Below are 25,088 nucleotides of genomic sequence, written 5' to 3'. Positions count from 1 at the left end.
CAAGTAGATTTCAATCGTACTTGCACATGTGCCAAGATACAAAAATCACCCATTATATACAAAACATCTTATGTACTAAAACTGATGAAGATGTTGCAAGTATTAACTTTATATCATTTTGATATAAACAGTAATATCTGAGGACGACTGAAACTTTGAAAGTCAAAACTGCACCAAATGGTAGTCGTTATTATCAGTTCTGTTACCTGAAATCTTATTTGTTAGAATCTCTAAAAGATTGTTCCATTTTTACTATGTATAGAATATGAGAACTTTACATTTTTGATTATACATATTTTTCACATTTTGAAAAACCTCTTGTACTTTTTAATTTACAGCAGAATCCACTTTTTGTATTTTTTTTGGACTATTTGTTGCCATAAGCAACTAATCTTGTTTTCCTAGGATTTATTTTGTTGGGTTTAACGTCAGATCAACACAATTATAGGTCATATGGCGACTTTCCAGCTTTGATAGTTGAGGAAGTCCCCAGGTGCCCCTCCGTGCATCATTTCGTCACGAGCGGGCACCTGGGTAGAACCACCGACCTTCCGTAAGCCAGCTGGATGGCTTCCTCACATGAAGAGTTCAACGCCCCAAGTGAGGCTTGAACCCACATCGATGAGGGACAAGTGATTTGAAGTCAACGACCTTAACCACTCGGCCACGGAGGCCCCTTGTTTTCCTAGAAATCTATAAAGTACCTGTACATGTATATTCTCCATCTATGTATCAGGTTTCATAAAGAATATCCAGTTCCCTCTAATAAAATCTGGAAAGTTGATCCCTCGGAACAAGGCAAACAGTGAAAATTGCAGACTCGGTTTGACTGAGTCTGTTCATGAGCAGTAATGGAAAATGCAACACTGCCCATTACATTAAGTTACATTTTTGTACTTTGCCACCTTTTATCATATTTTTGGACCATTTGATGTCAAACCCACCGCATTAATTTGCCATAACAATGAACGGATGTGCATATTCTTCGTATTGCCGTCTATCCATGTACCAAGTTTCATGAAAAAAAGCATTTTGTACTTTAAAAATTGTCGCACGATCCCACTTTGTGTGACGGGCTGACGGTCAGTGAGACTGGAGAGCAAACTATATGTCCACTCTGGAGAAACACCGGTAGAGGAGTCCATGAGAGACCGGACGATAGTCCTATGGTCAGATGATGTACATTTCTTGCAAACCGGGTTATTTTACCCGAGCCGGAAACCGCAAACTGACATCCCCCATGTAAGATTACTCTGGTTCTGTTAAGGTAGCAGGGTACACTTTCGAATTTTGGCCCCCGTCAATATTTGTTATAAAGAGAACATCGTGATTTTGGATGTCTGTAAATTAAGGTGAGAGATAATGATTATTAATTCTTTAGAAAATTTATACAGCCGATACATGTAAAATTCTGATGTCAGTTGGAAAACTAACTGCTGGCAGCTTTGTATGATCAATGAGACACCATTTCGCGGAAAAATTCAATTCACGGAAGGGTTCTGTGCTTGTTGATTGATACTCAGGAATATTTTCGTTATTTACCGAAAAAACGAGCTGGTGGGCCCCCATTCCGTTTATGTCCTGACGTTCAGTAAGGACTATTAAATTAAGAAATGCAATAAAATTGGACAGTGTTCTTGCAGCGGGATCATTGTAGACTGTTCAAAAGGTGCAAAATTGATGATTTTGGCACGCTATTTTTCATGGATGATGTAAACCTTTCGCTTTGATAACTTTCTTTATTCTTGTATGAGAATCCTGATCTTGCCATTAATTAAAAGCAAAAAACATACACGCAATTTATAAAATAGCCACCCAAATTTTGCTCATAGGGGAAGTGCAATATTGCGACTCGCTACATGTAAGACCGTCCGTGCCCAAAATTTTCGCATCTAAGTGTACCTTGCTACCTAATGACAACTATTGAACTAACAAATCGTGCACTGATTATACAATGTGAAAATTCCATAATAAGTGAAACCTTGATAGTTGTTCCTTCGTATTTCTCGATTCTGGAAAGCTTATTTGTAATATGGAATATTTACCCGCATCATTCGAAATGGTTTGTTTACATTTCATGCAAAACATAAATATTCAAACAATTCTAACATGAGAAATTTACGTGATACTCAACTGACTGCGATCCTTTATCAATGCCCCTTTTTAGAGATGATAAACATTCTATTTTCTATTTTGTAGACACATGCACTACGATTGGTTTAGGGTTTCAATTTATCTTTCAAACTCTGCATCGATTTATATACTTTTTAAACATAATAAAGACAGATGTATACCTTTGAAGTAAGATTTCATCGAACGTAATACTCCACCTTTAGTAACATGTAATATTCCTCGCGCCCATTACGAAAGTACGAAATTCGCTCTTACTACACTATATTAATTATATATGTTTATAAATTTAGTCTTCTTCTTTTATAATAATGTACGTCTATTTCTTCCTGGTGCACAGTAAACAGCTGACCTAGATTTTTCATTTATGTTCTATATACATGTATATTAAAGAAACTTTCAAGAGCTGTAATTTACACTGCTCTTATTTCTATAAGAACCAGTTTAGATATTTGAAAATGTCACCCAGCTCTAGATTTTGGTTTTCATACAATGTAAAAGGTATAGGGAAATTATAGGGTTTCTCTTTCGAGCCCTACAACACCAAGACACTTCTCATGGTTGGATCCACTGTTGAAAATTGAAGGGTCTGAGTGTGAACATTTACTTTTCTGAGGACAGTTTGGCTTTGCTTTTGTTTTAATGGGTAAAGATTCGTAGCAATTTCGAGATCGGAAGCATTGCCTACACTGACAAAAGGGGCCATTATTATGCGGCATAAGTTTCGGCGCAGATACATTCAAAATAACTGGAAAAGAAGGAATGGGGCTATATTGCATTGTAGGAACGATACTTTTTCCAAGGGGCAAATTATATATACATTGTAGGTTCGATATCACGTGCTGTAGCTCTGCAAGTAATTTCGTGAGCTTTCATCAAGACCACAGAGAAGAGGATGGCCCTAGGAGTAATATGTCAACACGCTCGACATATATCCAGATCACAGGCATGTTGTTGATATAGGGCGAGCATGTTTATGAGTGCGTTAACTTCAAAGAATAGAAGTTTAAAATAAACTTTAAATATATCTCATATCAATCACCTTGGTTCATATACAAAAATAAACCAGTTTTTTTTTCTTTCCTTGCATTTATGTTATTTTTGATATTTTATATATCTTAATCTAATTTTTTGGAGCTTCTGTGCTTTTTGATTCATGTCTCTTGTACAGCCAAATTGAATGTGTCTGTAATAGGTAAAGAAATGGACATTTCAATGTTTCAGCAAGGGGGATAAAATGTAGTCACGAAAAAGAAATTGCACTAATTGTGTGTCTTTCTGCATTGAATTTATTAAACTAATTAAATCAAAAAATATATAATACGCGACAGAACCTCACCTATTATTTCATATAAATTCGATATGAAAAGACAAAAATGTAATATCCTCTATATACTGTCCTTATGTATCTAACATGTCTGCTTCTCCTAATTTTGGACCTTATGATGCATATCAAATTATTAAAAATAACATCGTCAATACCACACACATTCTTTTAGATTTTAAAATAAAACAAGAGCTGTCGGAGGACAGCAACGCTCGACTATTCAACAGCCTTGTCAATTGAATTAATACGAGTCGAAAAAGGGGCATAATTTTGTAAAAATGGGAAAAGGGTTATGGAACCTTCACAGTGCTTATCAGCTCATAAAGTGAACAAGTGCATGAAGTTTCAATCCTTTCCCATAGGTGGATACTGAAATAACAGCTTACATATAAAAATTTAACAAAAAACTGCTAAGTCGAAAAAGAGGCATAATTTTGAGAAAAATGCAAAGTAGAGTTATGGGACCTACACAGTGCATGTCAGATCATGACAGTGAACAAGTGTGTGAAGTTTCAATCCATTCCCATTAGTGGGTACTGAGATACCAGCTTACATACAAAACCTTAACCAAGAATTTCTAAGTCGAAAAAGGGGCATAATTTTGTAAAAAAGCAAAATAGAGTTATGGAACCTGTGCAATGTAGGTCAGTTTATCACAGTGAATAAGTGTGTGAAGTTTCAATCCATTCCCATTAGTGGGTACTGAGATACCAGCTTACATACAAAACCTTAACCAAGAATTTCTAAGTCGGAAAAGGGGCATAATTTTGTAAAAAAGCAAAATAGAGTTATGGAACCTGTTCAATGTAGGTCAGTTTATCACAGTGAATAAGTGTGTGAAGTTTCAATCCATTCCCACAAGTGGTTACTGAGATACCAGCTTACATACAAAACCTTAACCAAGAATTTCTAAGTCGAAAAAGGGCATAATTTTGTAAAAAAGCAAAATAGAGTTATGGAACCTGTGCAATGTAGGTCAGTTTATCACAGTGAATAAGTGTGTGAAGTTTCAATCCATTCAAACAAGTGGTTACTGAGATACCAGCTTACATACAAAACCTTAACCAAATCGGGACGCCGACGCATGGGTGAGTCCAATAGCTCTACTATTCTTTGAATAGTCGAGCTAAAAAAAATGGAGCTGAAATTAAACTTCTGTGATTTTTACCATGAACTTACGTTGTAAAATGAAGTGATGTCCAATCCAAGACAGCGGTGTCCATACAAACGTCATTTAGGGGTTTGCGATTAATAATCAAAATTTCGAAACGAAACCCAGTAACTTCAAATTAGGCGCATTCCACCTTAACAGTCATGAAAGAATAAAACGAAATCCATAATTGAGCCTCGCAATGAGAAAACCATTTTTGCAACCAGCATCCGCGCAGTCTGGTCATGATCCATGCTGTTCGCTAACGGTTTCTCTAATTACAATAAGCTGGTCGCAAATGCACTATGCTGGTTTTCTGATGGTGCGGCTCATATGTACTTGCACGGTGAGCCATGAATTAACATTTTGCTATTAGCTAAATAATTATTTCCATTGTATGCTTTAAGTGTTTTGTTGAATGTACTTAATCGTTACAGAAACTTTATGTCACATAAAGTCAAGTGTGTATCATTGTTTCAACCATAAATTATTAAGCTCAGGACAACAGTCTCAACAGATGTGAACGCACATTCATTTACATGCTAGTAAATGAGTACCGTTACTTTGAAGTTCAGGGACCAGTTGTTCGAAACTTTAACAGGCGATTAAGACAAAAGTTGATTACATTTTAGGGTTATATTTTAACATTTTAGAAGACTTCGAAAAACACATGTATGAGTTAAGGGTTATGAAAACTAAAACGTCTTTACAGTAAAATGAAAGAAAAAAATCATTCCAGCAGTTCCCACCTTGACAAATATTTTGAATCGAAATATAACAGGCGGTTAGTTAAACAACCGGTTAAAGTTCTTATGTGTAAAACAAGAACCAATACGACTGCTAGATGATAAGTAATAAGGCAAACATGAAATCAACCTTATTATTCAATCCTTATTGGTCCCTCTCAATATTCAACCAATCAAAAATGTGGATCTCTTATTAGCCCCAATGTTTATACTGGCTTGGCTTTGGATCAATCTGTTTTATCTAATATTCATAATTCATTACACTGCAATGTTTAATAATACCGCCATGTGTTGTAAACATATAGATTATGTGTGTACATTATATGTCTGAAATGAAACAAGTTCTGATATCGTGTACAAAGAGAAATTACTTTACTGCAAATCATAGTTCATATTTTCAGATTTGTCTTCTCCTTCTTTCATTAAGTTTCAATGAATCCAATTTTGCATACTTCTGAGGTTACAGATCTTTAAGAAAACAGAATTATTCACTAAATGCATCTGTTGGAATATCCAATGTTTAACTTTCTTACCATAGGTAATATCCTGTAAAAGGCATGTATCTCACTGACAATTTGCATTAGCCAATGCTGTGCTTTTGGCCTTTGGAATGTTCAACAGTATAATATGATACCATATTCATTCGAGTTCTTTGGGGATTATAAAGACATAGGCTTATTGTTGCAAATGCAGATGCAATGTTAATAGCGGTAGTTTTAAGTCTGACTGTGTTACTATTAGTTTGTCAGTATATAGACGTATCTAATTTTACTTTATTTATCGCCTTAATAGCTTTATTTTCAGCTCAGCGAGATAATATTCCACACCTGAAACAGACTGGTGCCATGAAGATATTCAGCAAGTGTGACGAAACTGCCAGTCAATAGAGTAGGTTACAGGAAGGACCATTCATGGTTATGGAATTCTCGTCAAAACTGCAACAATAATCAAAGGTCTGGTCTGAAAGACTTCCTAAGCTCGCTGAAATTTTTAATAAGGACATGCATGTCACACAGTGAAAGAGTGTTTGGTTTTTCTGCACAATTTGTAAGTAGTTAAGACGACACCAGGAACTGTTGCAGCGTCTGGTATTGTAGCGCAAGCAGTAATGAATGTATTACAACACAGAATGTTGTAGCATGTTGACTTGTAGCGCAAGGAGTGAGGAACGTTTTACAGAAGAGATTGTAGCGTCTGGACTTCTACCGCAAGAATTAGGGAAGTTTGTACAGCAGAGAATCTTAATTGTAGTGTCTGGTCGTGTAGCGCGAAAAATGAAGAACGTTTTACCGTAGAGAATGACGAAGTGCTTGGACTTGTATCGCAAGGAGTGAGGTACATTATACAGCAGCTAATCTTGTAGATTCTGCTTTGTTTTAAAGCCACTTGAGATTAAGTTATGAAACAAATGACGAAGATGATCTCTCCATAAATAAAAAAGATAGGACACCGCGTAATTACCGACAAGAAATCAGTGACAGGGAAGTGTATAAAATGTATTGTAAAACTGCACTTGCTTTTCCAAGATTGCCAATAGAAATTGTCTTAATAATTTCTTATATATTTTAATAATTACAAAGATGTTCAACTTGGAAAATGCTCGACCGACTCGGATACGATATCTCCAGTTTACCTTTCGATGCATTTCTGCCAGTATATTTCACATTGATTGAGCCATTTTAGCCACAAAGGTGGTTTTTGTACACCAAAACTGGCGGGAAAAACACTCCCTTATTTCACACAAATCTCCCTTAAAAATTGCCGAGTCTAAACAAATCTCCCCTATCGGACATTCAGAAATAAAGCAACTTTGGAAGAGGATCATCCAAGGAACACCCATGCCAAATTTATTCAATTTCGAACAAATTGTTTCACGGGAGATGTTGCTTGAAGAAGATACTGACGAACGGACGACAAAGGGAGATCATATTGAGCAGACAGTGCTCTTCTCTTAGGTAAATTAAATTCACAACCTAAAAATATTCCTGAATTTGCGATTTTGATGAGATCCTTGTCTATCTATGAGAGTAGTTTCAATATCACTTCAAGTATATGTTTTATACTATTATGCTTATACACGGAATGTTAAATGTAAATGTTACTTGTCACAGATATTTTTGGTTCAGACATAAAGTTAACAAACATCATTGTGATCCAAAAATATCAATCACATATAAACTATTTTGATGGCGTTTTAACTGTATATATATTTGATTTGACAAAATAGTCAAAACACCAGTGTACACTTTACTGTCAAACAAATTTAAAGATAAAATCCATTGCGACTGTCCCAGCCAGCCCCGACCAGAATTTATTAAATCTAGATTTGAATGCATCTACTATGGTGGCTGATTTCTGCCATTTCGTTCTGGTGTGTTGGTGTTTTCGTGCGTTTAAATGGTGCCGACACACAAACACACCAGAATGATTAATATCGCTAATACGACAAACATACGATATTTGTCGTATTGGCGCGCCAATTTGTGGTTCTGAAGTGTTGGCGTGTTCTGGCGCACTGGGAAGTCTATGGGAAAATCACAGTTTGAACCACATATTCTCGAATAGAAATAAGGAATCTTCTCACACTCGTATATAAATATATGATTTTAGATAATGAAAAATCAAGGAAACCCGTAGTTTATGGAAAAGTATATCAGAGAGTAAAGATACAAAGTACATTTTCTTTTTCTTATACTCGGGTCTCAACATTTAATAGCTATGAATACTCAGGACCATTTATCACATGATTAACAGTCATATTACAGTGCAAATAAAAACATAAAAAACACATGAATTATCAAACATAAAATGCACATTATATCTTCAAATTATACAAGGTAAAAGTTGAGAGGTTGCTGCTAATCTTGACCAAAGTCAGTAAAAAAGAAATATACTTTTACTTGATCTGATTGATACAATTCTGAAAGTTAATAAAAACACAAAAGTGCACCAGCTGAAAATGGCTTTGAATGTTCAAAGATCATACATCACCTTGAATCAGATTGAAAAAGACCTGATTTGCGCCTACCTCTCAGGTAGCATGCTGGACAAAATGCTAGAATTTCTAGCTGGACAACAGTAATGGGACGGTACGATATTAGAAAATACCGTGACTTTAGATACGGTCGATACAGATTTTATACAAGTTACTAAAATGGCTGCGCCCTTGAAAGTGAGCATTTTTACCGATTTCTTGCACTTTTTCGTTGTTAGTGCAAATTGATAGTTACCAATGTTCAATCACAATATGTAACCAAAGGACCCAAAGGGTTATATGTGGTTACAAATGTATACCTATGCGCAGAGGTGCACTTTTTTGGCCATGTATAATTTATCTTTTATTTTTAAAATCATTGAAATCTATAGATTATTCTGTCTGATTCTTAAAATGCTTTTATTAGCAGTTAAAATTAAAATAAAAGACTCACACTGGGTAAATAACGTCTTTCACTTTCTTGGCACTTTGAATTAATTTATTCAAAGTTATGTTTATCTGAAATACCATGTTTTTTTGAAATACCATTTGAGGGGCCTCCGTGGCCGAGTGGTTAAGGTCGCTGACTTCAAATCCCTTGCCCCTCATCGATGTGGGTTCGAGCCTCACTCGGGGTGTTGAATTCTTCATGTGAGGAAGCCATCCAGCTGGCTTACGGGAGGTCGGTGGTTCTACCCAGGTGCCCGCCCGTGATGAAATTCATAATTTTAACATGTCCAAAACATTGTGGAATGATACTTATTTCACTTGGGTATTGATTACATTTTACTCGGACTTTATCATAGACTCCCTGTGTAAAATCTCAAACTTTTAACTAAAATAAAGGTATTAAATCAATATAATATTTCATTGAAACTTCAAAAATTTGTTGTTTGTAGCATCATCTGGGGCATGTGCAGTGACAAATCTTGATTTGATTTCTAAAATAGTGTGATATTTATTTATAAAGCCACTATATGTTCATTGTAAATATACTTTGTTATACCCAAGTGGAAACTGGCAGGTACTCTAAAATGCAGCTCTCTGATTGGTCAGTTAGAACCCCTAATATCCTGTGATGTCATGATAAAGTTATGAATAATGCACGGATGGGCCAAAATGTGCTCAATGAGTTTTGAAGCAATCCAGGTAAGAAAGATTGGCCTGTAGGTACTGGCCTTGAACTTCAAACTTCCTTATATATATATATATATGTGTGGGAAGACTTCAGTCTGCAGGAACGATACCTGTTTCTAGGGACTGGTTTGAGAAATTTGCTACTAAGCTTGGCTGAACTCTGCCACTTTCCAGGCTGGCACTGATGTTCTGAGATAAGCTGTCTACATGTGGAGCATCAAGGTTCTTTTAACTGCTGCAAAATCCTTTGATTTGTAGATTTTCTCCCCTCTTTCATATCTACTGGAGTGACACATATCCAGACTGATGGAGGCAATTAAATTCAGACAGTTAAGCTTGCAAACTAGATGTTGAACTGTAATATTTTCTTTTCAAAGGTACAGTTGTTGGCCAGATTTCATACAACTGTGAGAGCATGGGTCTGTTCAACTAGGTGCATGTCAAGTCGTAGAGATGGCAGAGATGATGGGCCACCACCATGGGCTGCACGTCAAGTCCCGGGCGGCACTACATTTTATGGCATGATGTTGTCAAGAGTGCAGCACAAAGAAATATGGGTAAATATCTATAGTACTTATTGACAGAATTTTTACCTCACCTGAGCACAAAGTGCTCAAGTCAGCTATTGTGATTGTCTTGTGTCCATCGTCCTGTGTCATCAGAAATTTTACTGTTAACACTCAAGAGTTCACAGTTTTCGTTCAGTCATAATTGATAATGAATCCTGGTCAGAATGTTTTTTTAATAAAATTTGATGCTTGGTCATCTGAATGTCCAAATTAAGGTCAGTTCAACAAATCATCAAGAAACACTGTACATGCTCTAGAGACCACATTTTCATCTTTACATTGTATCTAGATATGCTTTTCTTGTTGAAACAGGTCACTGGATCAGATCCTAGAAAATTCTTGCTTACACTTCAGAGTCTTCATTTTGTACCTGGCTTACATAAAACATGGTCAGAATATTTATGTTGATGAAGACTCAATCGCATTTGAAACTGGGTCGTATTAGGTGAAAAGAATTAAGGTTTACTTGGTCAAATTATAGAAAAACGTTGTAGATGCCACATTTTATACATGAAACTCAGTGGATGAATAAAGGTCAAGTTAAAACTTGGGAATAAAAGTAGGTCACTGTTAAATCTTACACAAAGTTGTCAAAAGTGAAAGGCAACATTGTCTACCTGATGTACATGAAACATAGCCAGAATGTATTTCATTATTGTATCTGTGTCATATTCTAAACTGGGTCGTCTGGTTTGCCAAAACAAACAAACAAACTTTTTTTCTAAAGCCTGAAGGTCTTAAGTTTAGATATTTGGTATTTAGCATTGTGTAGAAGTCCTCTACAAAGAGATCATGTACCAGTTTGAGTCAGGTGAGCAATACAGAAGCATCTTGGCCCTCTTGTTCAGATTTGTTAAAAATGTTGGCCATTAGAGGGCGAGGTCATTATGATCCTTTGGTGACTAGCATTTTCAGACTTTGCTGATTCTTCAAAACAACATAGCCCCTAGGGCAGATTTTAAAACAATTTCACAGTTTTTCTTGGGTAAATCCTTTATGAGATAGTTCGAATTACTAAGATTTGTCTAATATATGGCGAATAGGCATGACAAAATGTATGTAGCGAGAAACTTGGTGATTTATCAGAAATTTATAGCCCAATTTCAAAATAAATTTACAGGAATGTTCTTTGAGTGACCCTGTTCTAAGATTGTTCAGAATATTCCTATTCATCAAGAACATGGCCTCAGATATAGTGGGAAGTTTAAAAGGTCTACTTGTGGAAGTTTTAAGTAGTTTCACACAAATATTTCTTGAGTGATCTTCTGCCAAGACTGTTCAAATTAAGATGATTGGCCATAGGGCGAGGTCACTTCAGTAATCTTGTCAGAAACTGCTGACACAAGTTTAGACTAATTTCAAACCTATGTTTCTTTGGTAACCTGTTATACAATATTGTTCAAATAATTTCAGTTGGTCAAAAGAGATCGTTGTCAGAAAAAATATAAAATTCTTCAAGCAACAAACTGCTGTCTCAGTTTCAAAATAACATCAAGTAAAATTACTGTTCCTTTGATGACAGTCTACAATATATTTTTAACTTATTTTGATTCATCAGAGAAAAACATGGCACCCATGGTCACTTGTCCATATATGTTGAAGCTTGGAAATATCTTCATTTGGCTGGAATTTACAGTAATTTCACTAATTTGGTTAAAGAAAGAAGACAACTCATTCTTGCATACCAGACTGGGATTTCTGGTGATTTCACCAGTGCTGGAAAACTCCATCTTACACCCCGGGGTGTAAAACAGGATAAAAATCAAATACCTTGATAGTTTCTCTTTGTTCCTTATAACATACTTCTCAATTCAAAAAACGTCATTTTACAGAAATAACATAAGGTTTCACTGCAGATGAAAAAACAAAACCGGAACTATTACATTGTTTTCCTCTGTTTAACGTCATGATGTACTTCCTGTTTACAGACGTAAATTTCCCGTGCTTTGTTAGTTTGCTACTATAAGAAAAAAGCGCTATAAGACAATCATTTGTATGAATTTATTTTTACTATTATTTGTTGAATATGGCATGCAAGAAAAAGATTCAATCACTGGCTGTAAGTGCAGATAGGAATATCTGACTCTCAGGGTAACTGTTGACGGGGGAACTTGGCAGGAGCCTCGTTACCGCCTAAACAGTTACCCTCGAGCCAGATATTCCCATCTGCACCTACAACTAGTGAAAGAATCTTATAAGTTTGCAAAGCATTTCTTATTCAAATACTTCTTCAGGCAGACATACAATGCAAACAAACATGTATGACGTCATGACGTCAGTTTACTCAGTTTAAAGTGCTAGGCCTAGTTTTTGATGTTGATCTAAACAGAATGTATGACTTAAACTTTAAAGAAAAATTAAGTAAATTGAAAAATAGTATTACATACTGGAAAAGATGTAAATTAACACCAATAGGTAGAATAACAGTTGTCAAGGCAATGTTGCTTCCTCTGTTGACAAATCTGTTTATAAGTCTGCCAACTCCTGATAAGAATTTTGTCAAGAATCTTACTGATATGCTAAATGAATTTGTCTGGAATGGTAAAAATAAAATAAAGAATACAGTGCTTATCAAAGACTACACTGAAGGCGGACTAAAATGATTGATATTCCAAGTTACATATATAGTCTTAAAATTAAATGGCTAAGAAATTATGTTTGTAATAGCAAGAGTAAATGTTATAATTTGGTAAGATCAGTATTTGATATGGAGAAACTTTTTAATTGTGGCAAATTATATGCCCAAATTACTATTGAAAAAATTAAAAATACCTTCTGGATAGTTGTACTGAAGGCTTACATTTGTTACATGGATAAGCTGCCTATTGTTAATATAGCACAGTTACTTAATATGCCACTTTTTTATAATAACAACTTTTGTATAAATAGAAAGCATATCTACATATCTCCATTGTATTCAAAAGGGATAAGATTTGTAAATGACATAATTGATGATGATGGAAAGTTTCTAGACCTTAACCATTTAAAAGAATTAACTGGAAGGCCGCTAAATTTCCTCCATTATTTTGGCTTAAGAAATGCTGTTACTAGTTATATCAAAAAAATAAAAAATACCTTTAGAAAAAACCAAACAACTCTTAAATCCAAATATTAGTTGTTATATGCATCCCATTCTTTTAAAGACAGATATAAATAAATTTTTATATAAAACTCTTACCAAAAATGAAGATATACCAACAAATGAAACGAAGTGGGACTCAGCTTAAGTGAAAATAGTATAAACTGGAACCTAATGTATAGTTATGTTTTTAAGTGTACAAGAGATACATACATACAGTGGTTACAAACGAGAATAATATATAGAATTTTAGCAACAAACTCCCTACTGTTTAAAATGAAAATTAAGAATAATAATTTGTGCACTTTTTGTCAGAGCCAGGGGGAAACTTTAATCCATCTCGTTTGGAAATGTTCCAAGGTTAAACCAGTCATACAATATATAATAAATGAACTTGAACATTTTGACCTAAATTGTGAAATAAGTAAGTTGACTGCTTTGTTGGGATCTGGGAGAAAAGATTACTTGTTAGATATATACTTATGTAAACAGAACCAGGTTATGCCTAGCATGGATTACTGTATATTATACAAAGTCTTTGAATTGAGGCCCTGTGGATATACAGTACCTAATTTGTGCATCCAAAAGTTTTCTTCAGCAGACTGTCCATTTTATCATTAACTTAGTCAATAATTTCACTTAAATCTTTATCATGTGGCCTCCTACCAAGTCCTATTTGTCAAAAATGTGGCTACTGGAGATTATGGTCCCTTTTCCCAAAATATATATGGTGGAAAACTTAATAATCATCTTGTCAGAAACTGCTTACTTGATTTTAAAGTAATTTCCCACAAAATTTCAGTCCGCATTATCTTGGTAAATTTGAACTAAATCTGACAAATAGTGAGAATGTTGAAAGAGATATACAGTTCTGTAGAGTATTCAAGTGGTATCTACTTTGATTGTATTGACAAATTACTTTTTACCACAGAGAAAACGTATGGAATATGTGAATAGACCATGGAAGAAAACAGTCCTAGACTACAAGAAACGACAAGAAGCTATGGCTGCCATGCCCCCTGCAGAGCCTACAAAACTTCTCATGATTAGACGGCGAGACAAACTGTGGGGAGTTCCTGAAAAAGAGAAAAAAATTATCCAGAGGCTTGGATTAGATGAGGTACTCTAATAATATCTCATTTTAAAACAGTTCTTTGAGGTTTAGTGAGATTTGACAGTCAGCCTCACACTTTTATGAAAAACATGCATTATTCTACAGTACTTGTAGTTACATAGGAGTCAGTTTTGTCCCGTCCCGTCGCGTCCCGAAATCTATATCTCAGTTATTACTAAATGGATTTGATTCAAACTTAAAATAGATGTTCCACCTTATCACCCACATCATGTGACACAAAGAGCTTAACTCTGACACCAATTTTTCATGAATTATGCCCCCTTTTACTTAGAATTTAAGGTTAATTTTGATGCATTTTCACTATATCTCAGTTATTACAAAATGGATTTGATTCAAACTTATAATAGTGTTCCACCTTATTACCCAACTCATGGGACACAAGTTGCATAACTCTGACTCCAATTTTTCATGAATTATGCCCCCTTTTACTTAGGATTTAAGGTAAATTTTGATGCATTTTCACTATATCTCAGTTATTACTAAATGGATTTGATTCAAACTTAAAATAGATGTTCCACCTTATAACCCACATCATGTGATACAAGTTGCATAACTTTGACACCAATTTTTCATGAATTATGCCCCTTTTTGCTTAGAAATTAAGGTAAATTTTGATGCATTTTCACTATATCTCAGTTATTACAAAATGGATTTGATTCAGACTTAAAATAGATGTTCCACCTTATCACCCACATCATGTGACACAAGGTGCATAACTCTGACACCAATAATTCATGATTATGCCCCCTTTAACTTAGAATTTAAGGTTAATTTTGATGCATTTTCACTATAACTCAGTTATTACAAAATGCATTTGTTTCAAACTTGAAGTAGTTGTTCCACATCATCACCCACATCATATGACACAAGGTGCATAACTCTTGCACCAGTATATCCCCCTTTTTGCTTAGAATTATACTTAAATAGTGTTTTGATACACTTTATCTGTACCTCTCTTATTCTTTGATATTTTTTAACACAGACTCAAACTATTGTGCAATATTCATCCACCATTGGAGTCAGTTAAACACTCCAGTGACAGTTCTTGACAGATTTAAATGTTTTTGGTACACAGGTGTAACATCATAAAATACAGTAAAGTTCAACTTTGGCTATAAACCACCAGTTTTATATGTAGTTACGGCCCATTTCCAACTTAAAATTTGTCAAACTCATGGTGGCCGGACAATAACTCACAAAAGGCTTGACAGATTTAGATAAATTTTGGTACACGTGTGTAACATCATAAAATACAGGTCAAGTTCGATTTAAATTGCACTTTCTTGTGGCCATGTCTTTCTTATGGTTGCCATTCTTCTGTGACAAGACTGTATTGTGGGAGTATTCGTCACTCCTGTGACAGTTCTAGTTTATTTTGAAATGTGATGGCGAATTTGAAAAATTCATTGGAGACACATTGTTAAAAGAATGTTTGTTTAACATTTAAGATCAAAATATTACATTTTTAGCTCGACTATTTGTTCTACTCACCCTGGCATCGGCGTCACACTTTAGTTAGTTTTGCATGGAAGTACATATGGCTATCATTTAAAGACATATAGCTTTGAAACTTATTTTTTCTTTTTCTAGGTCAATTACCAACCTCACTCGGTCAAGTCCCATAACTCCAACATGTATTTTAGCCAAATTATGCCCCCTTTTGGACTTAGAAAATCCTTTCTAAAGTTTTACATGCATGTTACTATCACCACCAATGCAGATATTTAATTGAAACTTCACAGTCATGTGTCTTCGGGGTTATAAAACTAGGTGATAGCATCAAGTCCCATAACTCTGACATGAATTTTGGTCAAATTATGCCCCCCTTTTTACTTAGAAAATCCTGGTTAAAGTTTTGCATGCAAGTACATACAGCTATTACTTTAATGCATATAGCTTTGAAACTTATTTTTTCTTTTTCTAGGTCAATAACCAACCTCACTGGGTCAAGTCCCATAACTCTGACATGTATTTTGGCAAAATTATGCGTGCAAGTTACTATCGCCAAAACCAATGCAGATATTGAATTGAAACTTCACATGTATCTTTGGGGTTATAAAACTAGGTGATCACATCAAGTCCCATACCTCTGACATGCATTTTGGCCAAATTATGCCCCTTTTTGGACTTAGAAAATCTTGGTTAAAGTTTTGCTTGCAAGTTACTGTCTCTACAACTAATGCAGATACAGGATATGTCTGACTTTTCAGATGGTCTGGTATCTTTGGCAAGGTCTGGTTACATTTTTGTTTTGGTTTGTTTTATAATACATGTAATTAGCTGAGAAAAATGCATGCACCAATAATATAGAATGTTTTAAGTTAAACTGACAGACTAGTTTGTGTTGTCACACTTCTAAATATTTTATGCAGTTTTGGCCATGTTAGATAAGATAAGATTTGCTTAATTTTATTCTAACAAGCTTATTAACACAACAGGCTAAGACTTAAATTGATGTTATTACACTCTGTGCACTTATGATAAACATTGAAATTTTAGTTAAATTCTGAATGAAAATGTTCATCTGTTAAGACTCATATAAAACTGAATCTGCTTCATCTATTGCTATAACATTGTGTACTGACAATGTATCTTTGTTGTTATAAAATTCTTAACAGTAATAAAAGATTTATTTTATTCAGATTGACAAAGTGGTCATAGTAAAGAACAAAAAAGTGACCAATGGTTTACTGAGGAAAGTAAAGCATCTCATTGAAATATTTCCTGTCACGTTCCCGTATGGACTCCCAGAATCACAGGAGGATCTAGACCACTGTTATATAGCAGATAATGGACAATTTATTGTAAAGAAAAAATTACAATCAGTCAAACAAATTGATGACAATATTGAAGTTTCTGATCAACTTCCAGAAAATAAGTTTGAAATGAAGCAAGACCATATAGACAAGCTTTTAGAATACAGAAAAATGAGGTACCAGATAAATCAGGAGTATTTCCAGACTAAATATATCTATGAGAAAAATCAAGATGGCAAAGAACATAGATACAAGGGAGATCATAACATCGGCTTTGACCAAATATGGCACTAGTATTGAATTAAAGGATTACTTGAAAAATGTTAAATTTTGCTGAGACGTTAATAAATCATTTACAGAAAAAATTACTTATTATTCTTTTCAAGTGTTTGTTGTATTTTGACATTCACTAGAATTTATTACTTCTTGTTGATTTTATTGCAGTTAAAGACTTGATATTTAAGCGAAATATGGTACAAATACTGCATATTACAGTAATACATCGATCTCTCAGTTGTGAGGGGATAAACAAAATGAGTTACAGAGGGATCCAAATATAGACAAAATAAGAAAAACTGCCGGGTTCTCGAGTCAGTCCTGATACTTGAGCCATTGGTCATGGTTCTCACCTGACCTGCAGGTTCAGGGTAAGATATTGATATAGGCAGATGGTCTGGTGTCCAGTGTCTGTCTTTCACAATTTACATAGACATCATCTTCTCTGAAACTGCAGGTCAGAATTACACAAAACTTGGTCTGTAGCATTCTTGCAAGGTCCTTTCTCAAATTTGTTCAAAAGAGACCACTTAGCCCCTTCTAGGGGCGCTAGAGCTAAAAATAGAAAAACTTCCTCTCATGGACCATTTGATGGATCTTCATTAAACATGGACTGTACCATCATTGTAAGATCATCTCCCTCATTTGTTCACATAGGGAAACTTTGCCCCTTTTAAGGGCTGCTGGAGATAAAAACAAAAATACCTTCTTCTCATGAACAGCTTGATAGATCTTCATTGTAAGGTCCTCTTCCAATTTTGTTCAAATGAAGGAGGTAGGAACCTTTCAGGGGCAACTTGAGCTGAAAATAGAAATATTTCTAAGCGTCTTCTCATGAATCACTTGAAGGATTTTCATCAAAGTTGGCCTGTGGCATCATTATAAGGTTTTCTCATAGATATATTAAAGTGGGATTGCTTGATCCATTTTAAAAGCTTATATCTACTTCCATTGCATTTTAGAGGCTGTTAGAGCTTTAAATAGAAATATATTTTAGCAACTTTTTCCCCTGATCTGCTTGATAGATCTGCACCAAGTTTTGTCTGTAGCACCATTATAAAGTCTTCTCCAAATTTTATACAAAAGGGGTGGGGGTGGGGGCACGGCGTTGCCCCATGTAAGAGCACCTAGAGCTGAAAATATCAAAATAACTTTAAATGAAGTCTTCTTATGAACTTTTTTATGGATCTTCATCAAACTTGGTCTGTAGCACCATTATAAGGTCCATTCCTGGACTTATTCAAATGGAGGCACTTGGCTTCTTTAAGATTTGCTAGAGTTAAAAATAAAAAAAACTTGAGTAATTTCTTCTAATGAACTGCTTGGAGAAACTTGGTCTGTAGAATCATCTCCCAAATTTATTGAAATAGTTGCACTAGTTTATACTAAATATAGTTGTTACCATTCATGATTCAGTGTGTTATACATATATATTCAAGTTCAAACAGTCAATGTCATGTGAGTGACAAAGTGCCTTCTTGTTAGATAACAGGTGTGAAAGAAATACAAGTTGCTCAGAAATACGAGTTGTGTGCTGGTTTGGAGAAATATCAGTTATTTAGAAACGAGAGTCGAGTGCCGGCTCACTCTTCTTGAAATGATACATAAAGCAGTGATGCATTTTTAGATAAAAGTTATTTAGAAAAAAAGAGTCGAGTGCTTTAAAATTAGCTTACTCTTGTAAATTATAGGTAAAGCAGTGTTGCATTTTTAGATGAAAGGTGTAAGAGAAATACATGTTACTCAAAAATGGAGTTAAATACTGGCTAGCTCCTCTTGTCAGTTGTATGTAAAACAGTGTCATTTTTCTGTCACATTATTTATTTAGACAATTCATACAAATCTAGTCGGTGCTTTACAGTCTTTGTATTATGCTTTTCTGTACTCTGAAATGGGTGTACTTATGTGTGGCAGCTGTGTGAAAATTGTCAGTTTTAGATAGAGTGTTTAGGGAATGCTATTTAGGGCTCTGTGACCTGTATGTAATTTCAGTACATTCCAGTGTTTCAGTGCCATCCGATGATTTTGTGCACTGGGAGTCTGCGTTCAGGAGTCGTTTTCGGCAGTATTTTTTGTCTGAATGCATTGTTTTGTACATGAATGCTTCATTAGCACATACAATTTATACAAGATGAGAACAACACAGGATGCCATAAAGCTGTTATGACGTCACCAAGACTATAGTACAGTCTGTTTGTCAAGTGACTACTATTAGACATTTACGGATTAAGTCTACGTGGACTGTGGACACCTAAGGCGATAGATTTTTCAAGGGGACCGTCTCTACATAGTTTAATTATATTATGCGCGATATGAAAAAGAGTTTATAACGGCAATAGGGTTTGAGTTATTATATCATCACTATGCGGTAGGTGATATAAATTTGGATGTGCCTGTTTTTAGCTCGACTTTTCGAAGAAAAAGAAGAGCTATTGCACTCGCTCCGGCGTCGGCGTCGGCGTCTCCGTTGGGTTAAAAATTTTGATAAAGTCAAATATCTCTGTTACTGTCAAAGCTATTGACTTGAAACTTAAAATATTTATTTACTATCAAAGTCTACACAAGGAAGAACAATCCCCATAACTCTGATTGAATTTTTACAGAATTATGCCCCTTTTTAATTTAGCATTTTTGGTTATAGTTTTTGATAAAGTCAAATATCTCTGTTCTATCAAAGCTATTGACTTGAAACTTATAATGGTTATTTACTATCGAAGTCTACACCAGGAGAAATAATCCCCATAACTCTGATTGAATTTTGATAGAATTATGCCCCTTTTAACTTAGAATTTTTGGTTAAAGTTTGTGATAAAGTCAAATATCTCTGTTACTATTAGCAACCACAGCTGATTTTTCAAAGTAGCTTAACCAGTGTTTTAATAACATATTCATATTCTGCTTAAATAATCAAACAAAGAACTTTTTAAATTTTTGAAATATCTTAAAAAATAAAAAAGTTATGAAGATTTGAAATTTCTTAAAAGTCATTTTTTCTGGAATTTTTCCTCTATATAAATAATAAGGAACTGATTCGCAGTCGCGGACCGTTAAAACTCCTATGTTTACATTAATGTTTGGTCTTCCACTCATTTTAAATGATAAGTAGCTGAAATTTGGCATACTTATGGTATTTTTCCTGTAGAATACATTTCTGGTGTCTGTTTTGGCATAAGGTGTATAGTTGCCTTTATATTTCACTTACAATGAGACATGGTTATGATTTTTTTTTTTTTCTAATTGTTATATCTCGACTCCAACGCTGTCCAAGTTCAAGTATGTTACCATATTCTCACTGTTTTTTTCATAAGACATACAAGACATAATGTATAGGACAAGGATTCTAAAATAAAGCATACAAAAACTAAATCTATCATTTTAATTAAGAAATTTAATGTATCAGATATTCCAGCGGACTGGCAAAATGGCTTAGACCGGTCATGACTCCAGATGTAATTCTGAAATACATAGTGTAAACTGTATCAGTATATGACTATACATTTTAAATTATTATACATATACTTTTCAAATGATTTCCTAAACAAAAAAAAATATATAATAATCATTAGACACGTGCTATGTATGAACAATACTATTGAATTGATATTTTCATTTTTTCGTACCCGTTAGGTACGAACAGGTTGAGTACGAAACGCGTATGAAAAATCGTCCTTTTATGCATTGAAATTGCGTAAGTAATAACAATTATTAACAGACTTTAATTGGAAATAAAAACACTTTCTTGGAACATTCATTTCTGGGGGCAAATCGTGACTCTTTTCCTTAAATAAGAAAATAATTCATAACGAAAGTGCAATTCCGGTCAGCTGTTCGTCAGCGTTGTTCCGACATTGAATTTTCTCAATAAATATTACTTCTGCTTCGTAGTTTCAGTCAAATATTAATATATTTTACAGACATACATATTTTCCAAATGAAAACCGGTGGAAATAGGTCTTTTTACATGATTTTCGAGCCGAATCAATCGATTTAGCGCATTGACCTAATTGATCAATTTTCCAACATGGCGGACCGCCGAGTGAAAAAAAATGGAAGCGGGGGAGTTTGAATTTAAAATGAAAATGCGGCATACTTGTAATAGGTTCCGAAACATAATTTTGGTATCAAATTAATTGTTAGGGTTTGTATTTATTAAAAATAAATGTTAATTCAGCGAATATGGTATATTTGGGCGTATTTTTCACGTCAACTTTACGGAACGATTTCTCCGGTTTGGGGGGTCGTATGCAAATTTAAGACACACCTACGTGTAGGTCGTCCAATCGGCTGTCTTCTGATACAAGTCATATGAATATTAATGAGCACTACGCGACCCGCGTTTGCATTTGAAAGGAGTACATATTGCCCGCGGCGAGTAATAAAGCAATTAACAACAAACTGTCAATAAACAGTGGCCAGATTAACTAATTACTGGGGCATCTGGAATGACTGTAAATCAGATTTATGAATGAATTATACAGTTAGAAAGATAATTTTATCACCTTTTAAATGGTAGTTTTTATATTTTTGTAGCATGACAAAAAAAGATTTTATGGGGAAAAAAATACACTAACCCCTAGAAATCACCAGAATTCCAGCTGATAAGCCATTGATTTCTTTATCAGCTGTGGTTGCTATTACTATCAAAGCTATTGACTTGAAACTTAAAATAGTTATTTACTATCGAAGTCTACACAAGGAAGAACAATCCCCATAACTCTGATTTGAATCTTTACAAAATTATGCCCCTTTTTAATTAAGAATTTTCTGTTAAATTTTATTATAAAGTCAAATATCTCTGTTACTATCAAAGCTACTGACTTGAAACTTAAAATAATTATTTACTATCGAAGTCTACACAAGGAAGAACAATCCCCATAACTCTGATTGAATTTTTACAGAATTATGCCCCTTTTTAATTTAGCATTTTTGGTTATAGTTTTTGATAAAGTCAAATATCTCTGTTCTATCAAAGCTATTGACTTGAAACTTATAATGGTTATTTACTATCGAAGTCTACACCAGGAGAAATAATCCCCATAACTCTGATTGAATTTTGATAGAATTATGCCCCTTTTAACTTAGAATTTTTGGTTAAAGTTTGTGATGAAGTCAAATATCTCTGTTACTATCAAAGCTATTGACTTGAAACTTAAAATAGTTATTTACTATCGAAGTCTACACAAGGAAGAACAATCCCCATAACTCTGATTTGAATCTTTACAAAATTATGCCCCTTTTTAATTAAGAATTTTCTGTTAAATTTTATTATAAAGTCAAATATCTCTGTTACTATCAAAGCTACTGACTTGAAACTTAAAATAATTATTTACTATCGAAGTCTACACCAGCAAAAACATTCTGCGTTACTCTGATTTGAATTTTGATAGAAATATGCCCCTTTTTAACTTAGAATTTTTGGTTAAAATTTTTGATAAAGTCAAATATCTCTGTTACTATCAAAGCTATTGACTTGAAACTTAAAATACTTATTTACTATCGAAGTCTGCACAAGGAAAATTAATCCTCATAACTCTGATTTGAATTTTTACAGAATTATGCCCCTTTTTAATTAAGAACTTTCTGTTAATTTTTTTGATCAAGTCAAATATCTTTGTTACTATCAAAGCTATTGACTTGAATCTTAAAATACTAATTTACTATTTAAGTCTACACGAGTAGAAACAATCCGCATAACCCCATAACTCTGGTTTGAATTTTGTTAGAATTATGTCCCTTTTTAACTTAGAATTTTTGGTTAAAGTTTTTGATAAAGGCAAATATCTCTGTTACTATCGAAGCTATTGACTTGAAACTTAAAATAGTTATTTACCGTCAAAGGCTTCACCAGGAGAAACTATCCGCATAACTCTAATTGAATTTTGATAGAATTATGCCCCTTTTTAACTTAGAATTTTTGGTTAAAGTTTTTGATAAAGTCAAATATCTCTGTTACTATCAAATCTATTGACTTGAAACTTAAAATAGTTATTTACTATCGAAATCTACACCAAGAAAAGCAATTCCCATAACTCTGATTGGATTTTGACAGAATTATGCCCCTTTTTAATTAAGAATTTTCTGTTAATTTTTTGATCAAGTCAAATATCTTTGTTACTATCAAAGCTATTGACTTGAATCTTAAAACACTAATTTACTATTTAAGTCTACACGCGTAGAAACAATCCCCATAACTCTGATTTGAATTTTGTTAGAATTATGTCCCATTTTTAACTTAGAATTTTTCGTTAAAGTTTTTGATAAAGGCAAAGATCTCTGTTACTATCATTTATCTAGTAAAAAAGCTGTCCATCTCTTCGTCCATCCACTACTGACAAATTAAAACAATAAAGTTATACGAATACAAAGTCTTTAACGCGGCTAATACAGAAATAACAAGTGCTCCGCCAAGCGGGGCAATATACGCCCGAAGGATTATATCAGGGGATAGGAGCAAAATTTAAAGAACTTTACTGTTGAAGCCCAAACGAATAGGACAACAAAGGGAAGAAATTCCCCGAAAAAACCATAAGTCCTCTAAAATCATTACCAGGTACAGATATGTCAAAATACACCTTAACTTTGCAGGTACCATCCATGTTGTACCACAGAAAACTGGTATCGGTTTTTTCGCTACGGCCAGTAATAAAAATGTTACAAAATAACCCATTTATAGTAACATAAAAGGGAAGTAATTCAATAAAAAAATATTGTAAGTGAACAAAAAATGGATATGCCAAATAAAACCAAGAGCACTGCAATGCAAAGCAACATAAACACAAAACAAAGTCATGTGACCTTTGACCCCTAAGTGTGACCTTGACCTTGAAGCGAGCCATGCGCTCTGCACGTCGTCTCAATGTGGTGAACATTTGTGCCAAGTTTCTTTAAAATCCTTCAAGCAGTTCGACAGTTACACATCGCACTCGAATAGTTATGTGACATTTGACCCCTTAGTGTGACATTGACCTTGTATCTAGCCATCCAAAACATGCGCTCTGCACGTCGTCTCAATGTGGTGAACATTTGTGCCAAGTTTCTTTAAAATCCTTCAAGCAGTTCAACAGTTACACATCTCACTCGAATAGTTATATGACCTTTGACCCCTTAGTGTGACATTGACCTTGTATCTAGCCATCCAAAACATGCGCTGTGCACGTCGACTCGATGTGGTGGACATTTGTGCAATGCTTCTTTAAAATCCCTCATACAGATCAAGAGTTACAGAGCGGACACGAAACAAAGTCATATGACCTTGACCCCTAAGTGTGACCTTGACCTTAAAGCAAGCCACCTGATACAGGTGCTCTGCATGTCCTCTTGATGTGGATAACATTTGTTTCAAGTTTGTTTAAAATCCTTCAAGGAGCGGAGTCGACACGAAATTGTTAACGGACAGACGGACAGACGGACAGACAGACAGACAGACAGACAGACAAACAGCCAGATGAACACCTGTGGTATCCCAAAATACGTCCCTTCGGGCGTATAATAACAACAAAGGAATGGAGACGCAAGATATTACGTTTTCTACAGTTTTCACAATGTTTTACCTGCTGACCTACATTTTGATCCCAACTGACCCTGTTTAGATTTTTTCATGTAGGACGACGACGACGATGGAATACGGATACATTGCGATCAGACTAGCTCATCTTTTCAACTTTGTCGCAGATGCGCAACTTATAATATTGAAGAACATTTCAGGAACGTGTTATGACGCTAGATCAAATACGTTTTGCGATATGTATAACAAAACATTTCTCTGGCGAACAGACGGACGGACAGACAAATCCAAATATTATCCTGTGC

At 34.5% G+C, this 25,088-nt stretch overlaps 1 protein-coding gene across 1 annotated transcript; it reads left to right on the top strand.

Moving 5' to 3' along the window:
• The first annotated feature begins 8,472 nt into the window (after nt 1-8,472).
• Nucleotides 8,473-17,368, top strand: LOC123556864 (uncharacterized). The gene is made up of 4 exons (XM_045347916.2): nt 8,473-8,525; nt 9,842-10,021; nt 14,044-14,232; nt 16,890-17,368. Exons 1-4 carry the CDS (start codon nt 8,508-8,510, stop codon nt 17,295-17,297), a joined length of 795 nt encoding a protein of 264 aa, XP_045203851.2. The 5' UTR covers nt 8,473-8,507; the 3' UTR covers nt 17,298-17,368.
• The last annotated feature ends 7,720 nt before the right edge of the window (nt 17,369-25,088 follow it).

Source organism: Mercenaria mercenaria, chromosome 5 (assembly GCF_021730395.1).
Source record: "Mercenaria mercenaria strain notata chromosome 5, MADL_Memer_1, whole genome shotgun sequence".
Taxonomy (NCBI): domain Eukaryota; kingdom Metazoa; phylum Mollusca; class Bivalvia; order Venerida; family Veneridae; genus Mercenaria; species Mercenaria mercenaria.
Note: the sequence above shows the minus strand (reverse complement) of the source record. Positions and strands in the feature narration are given on the sequence as shown.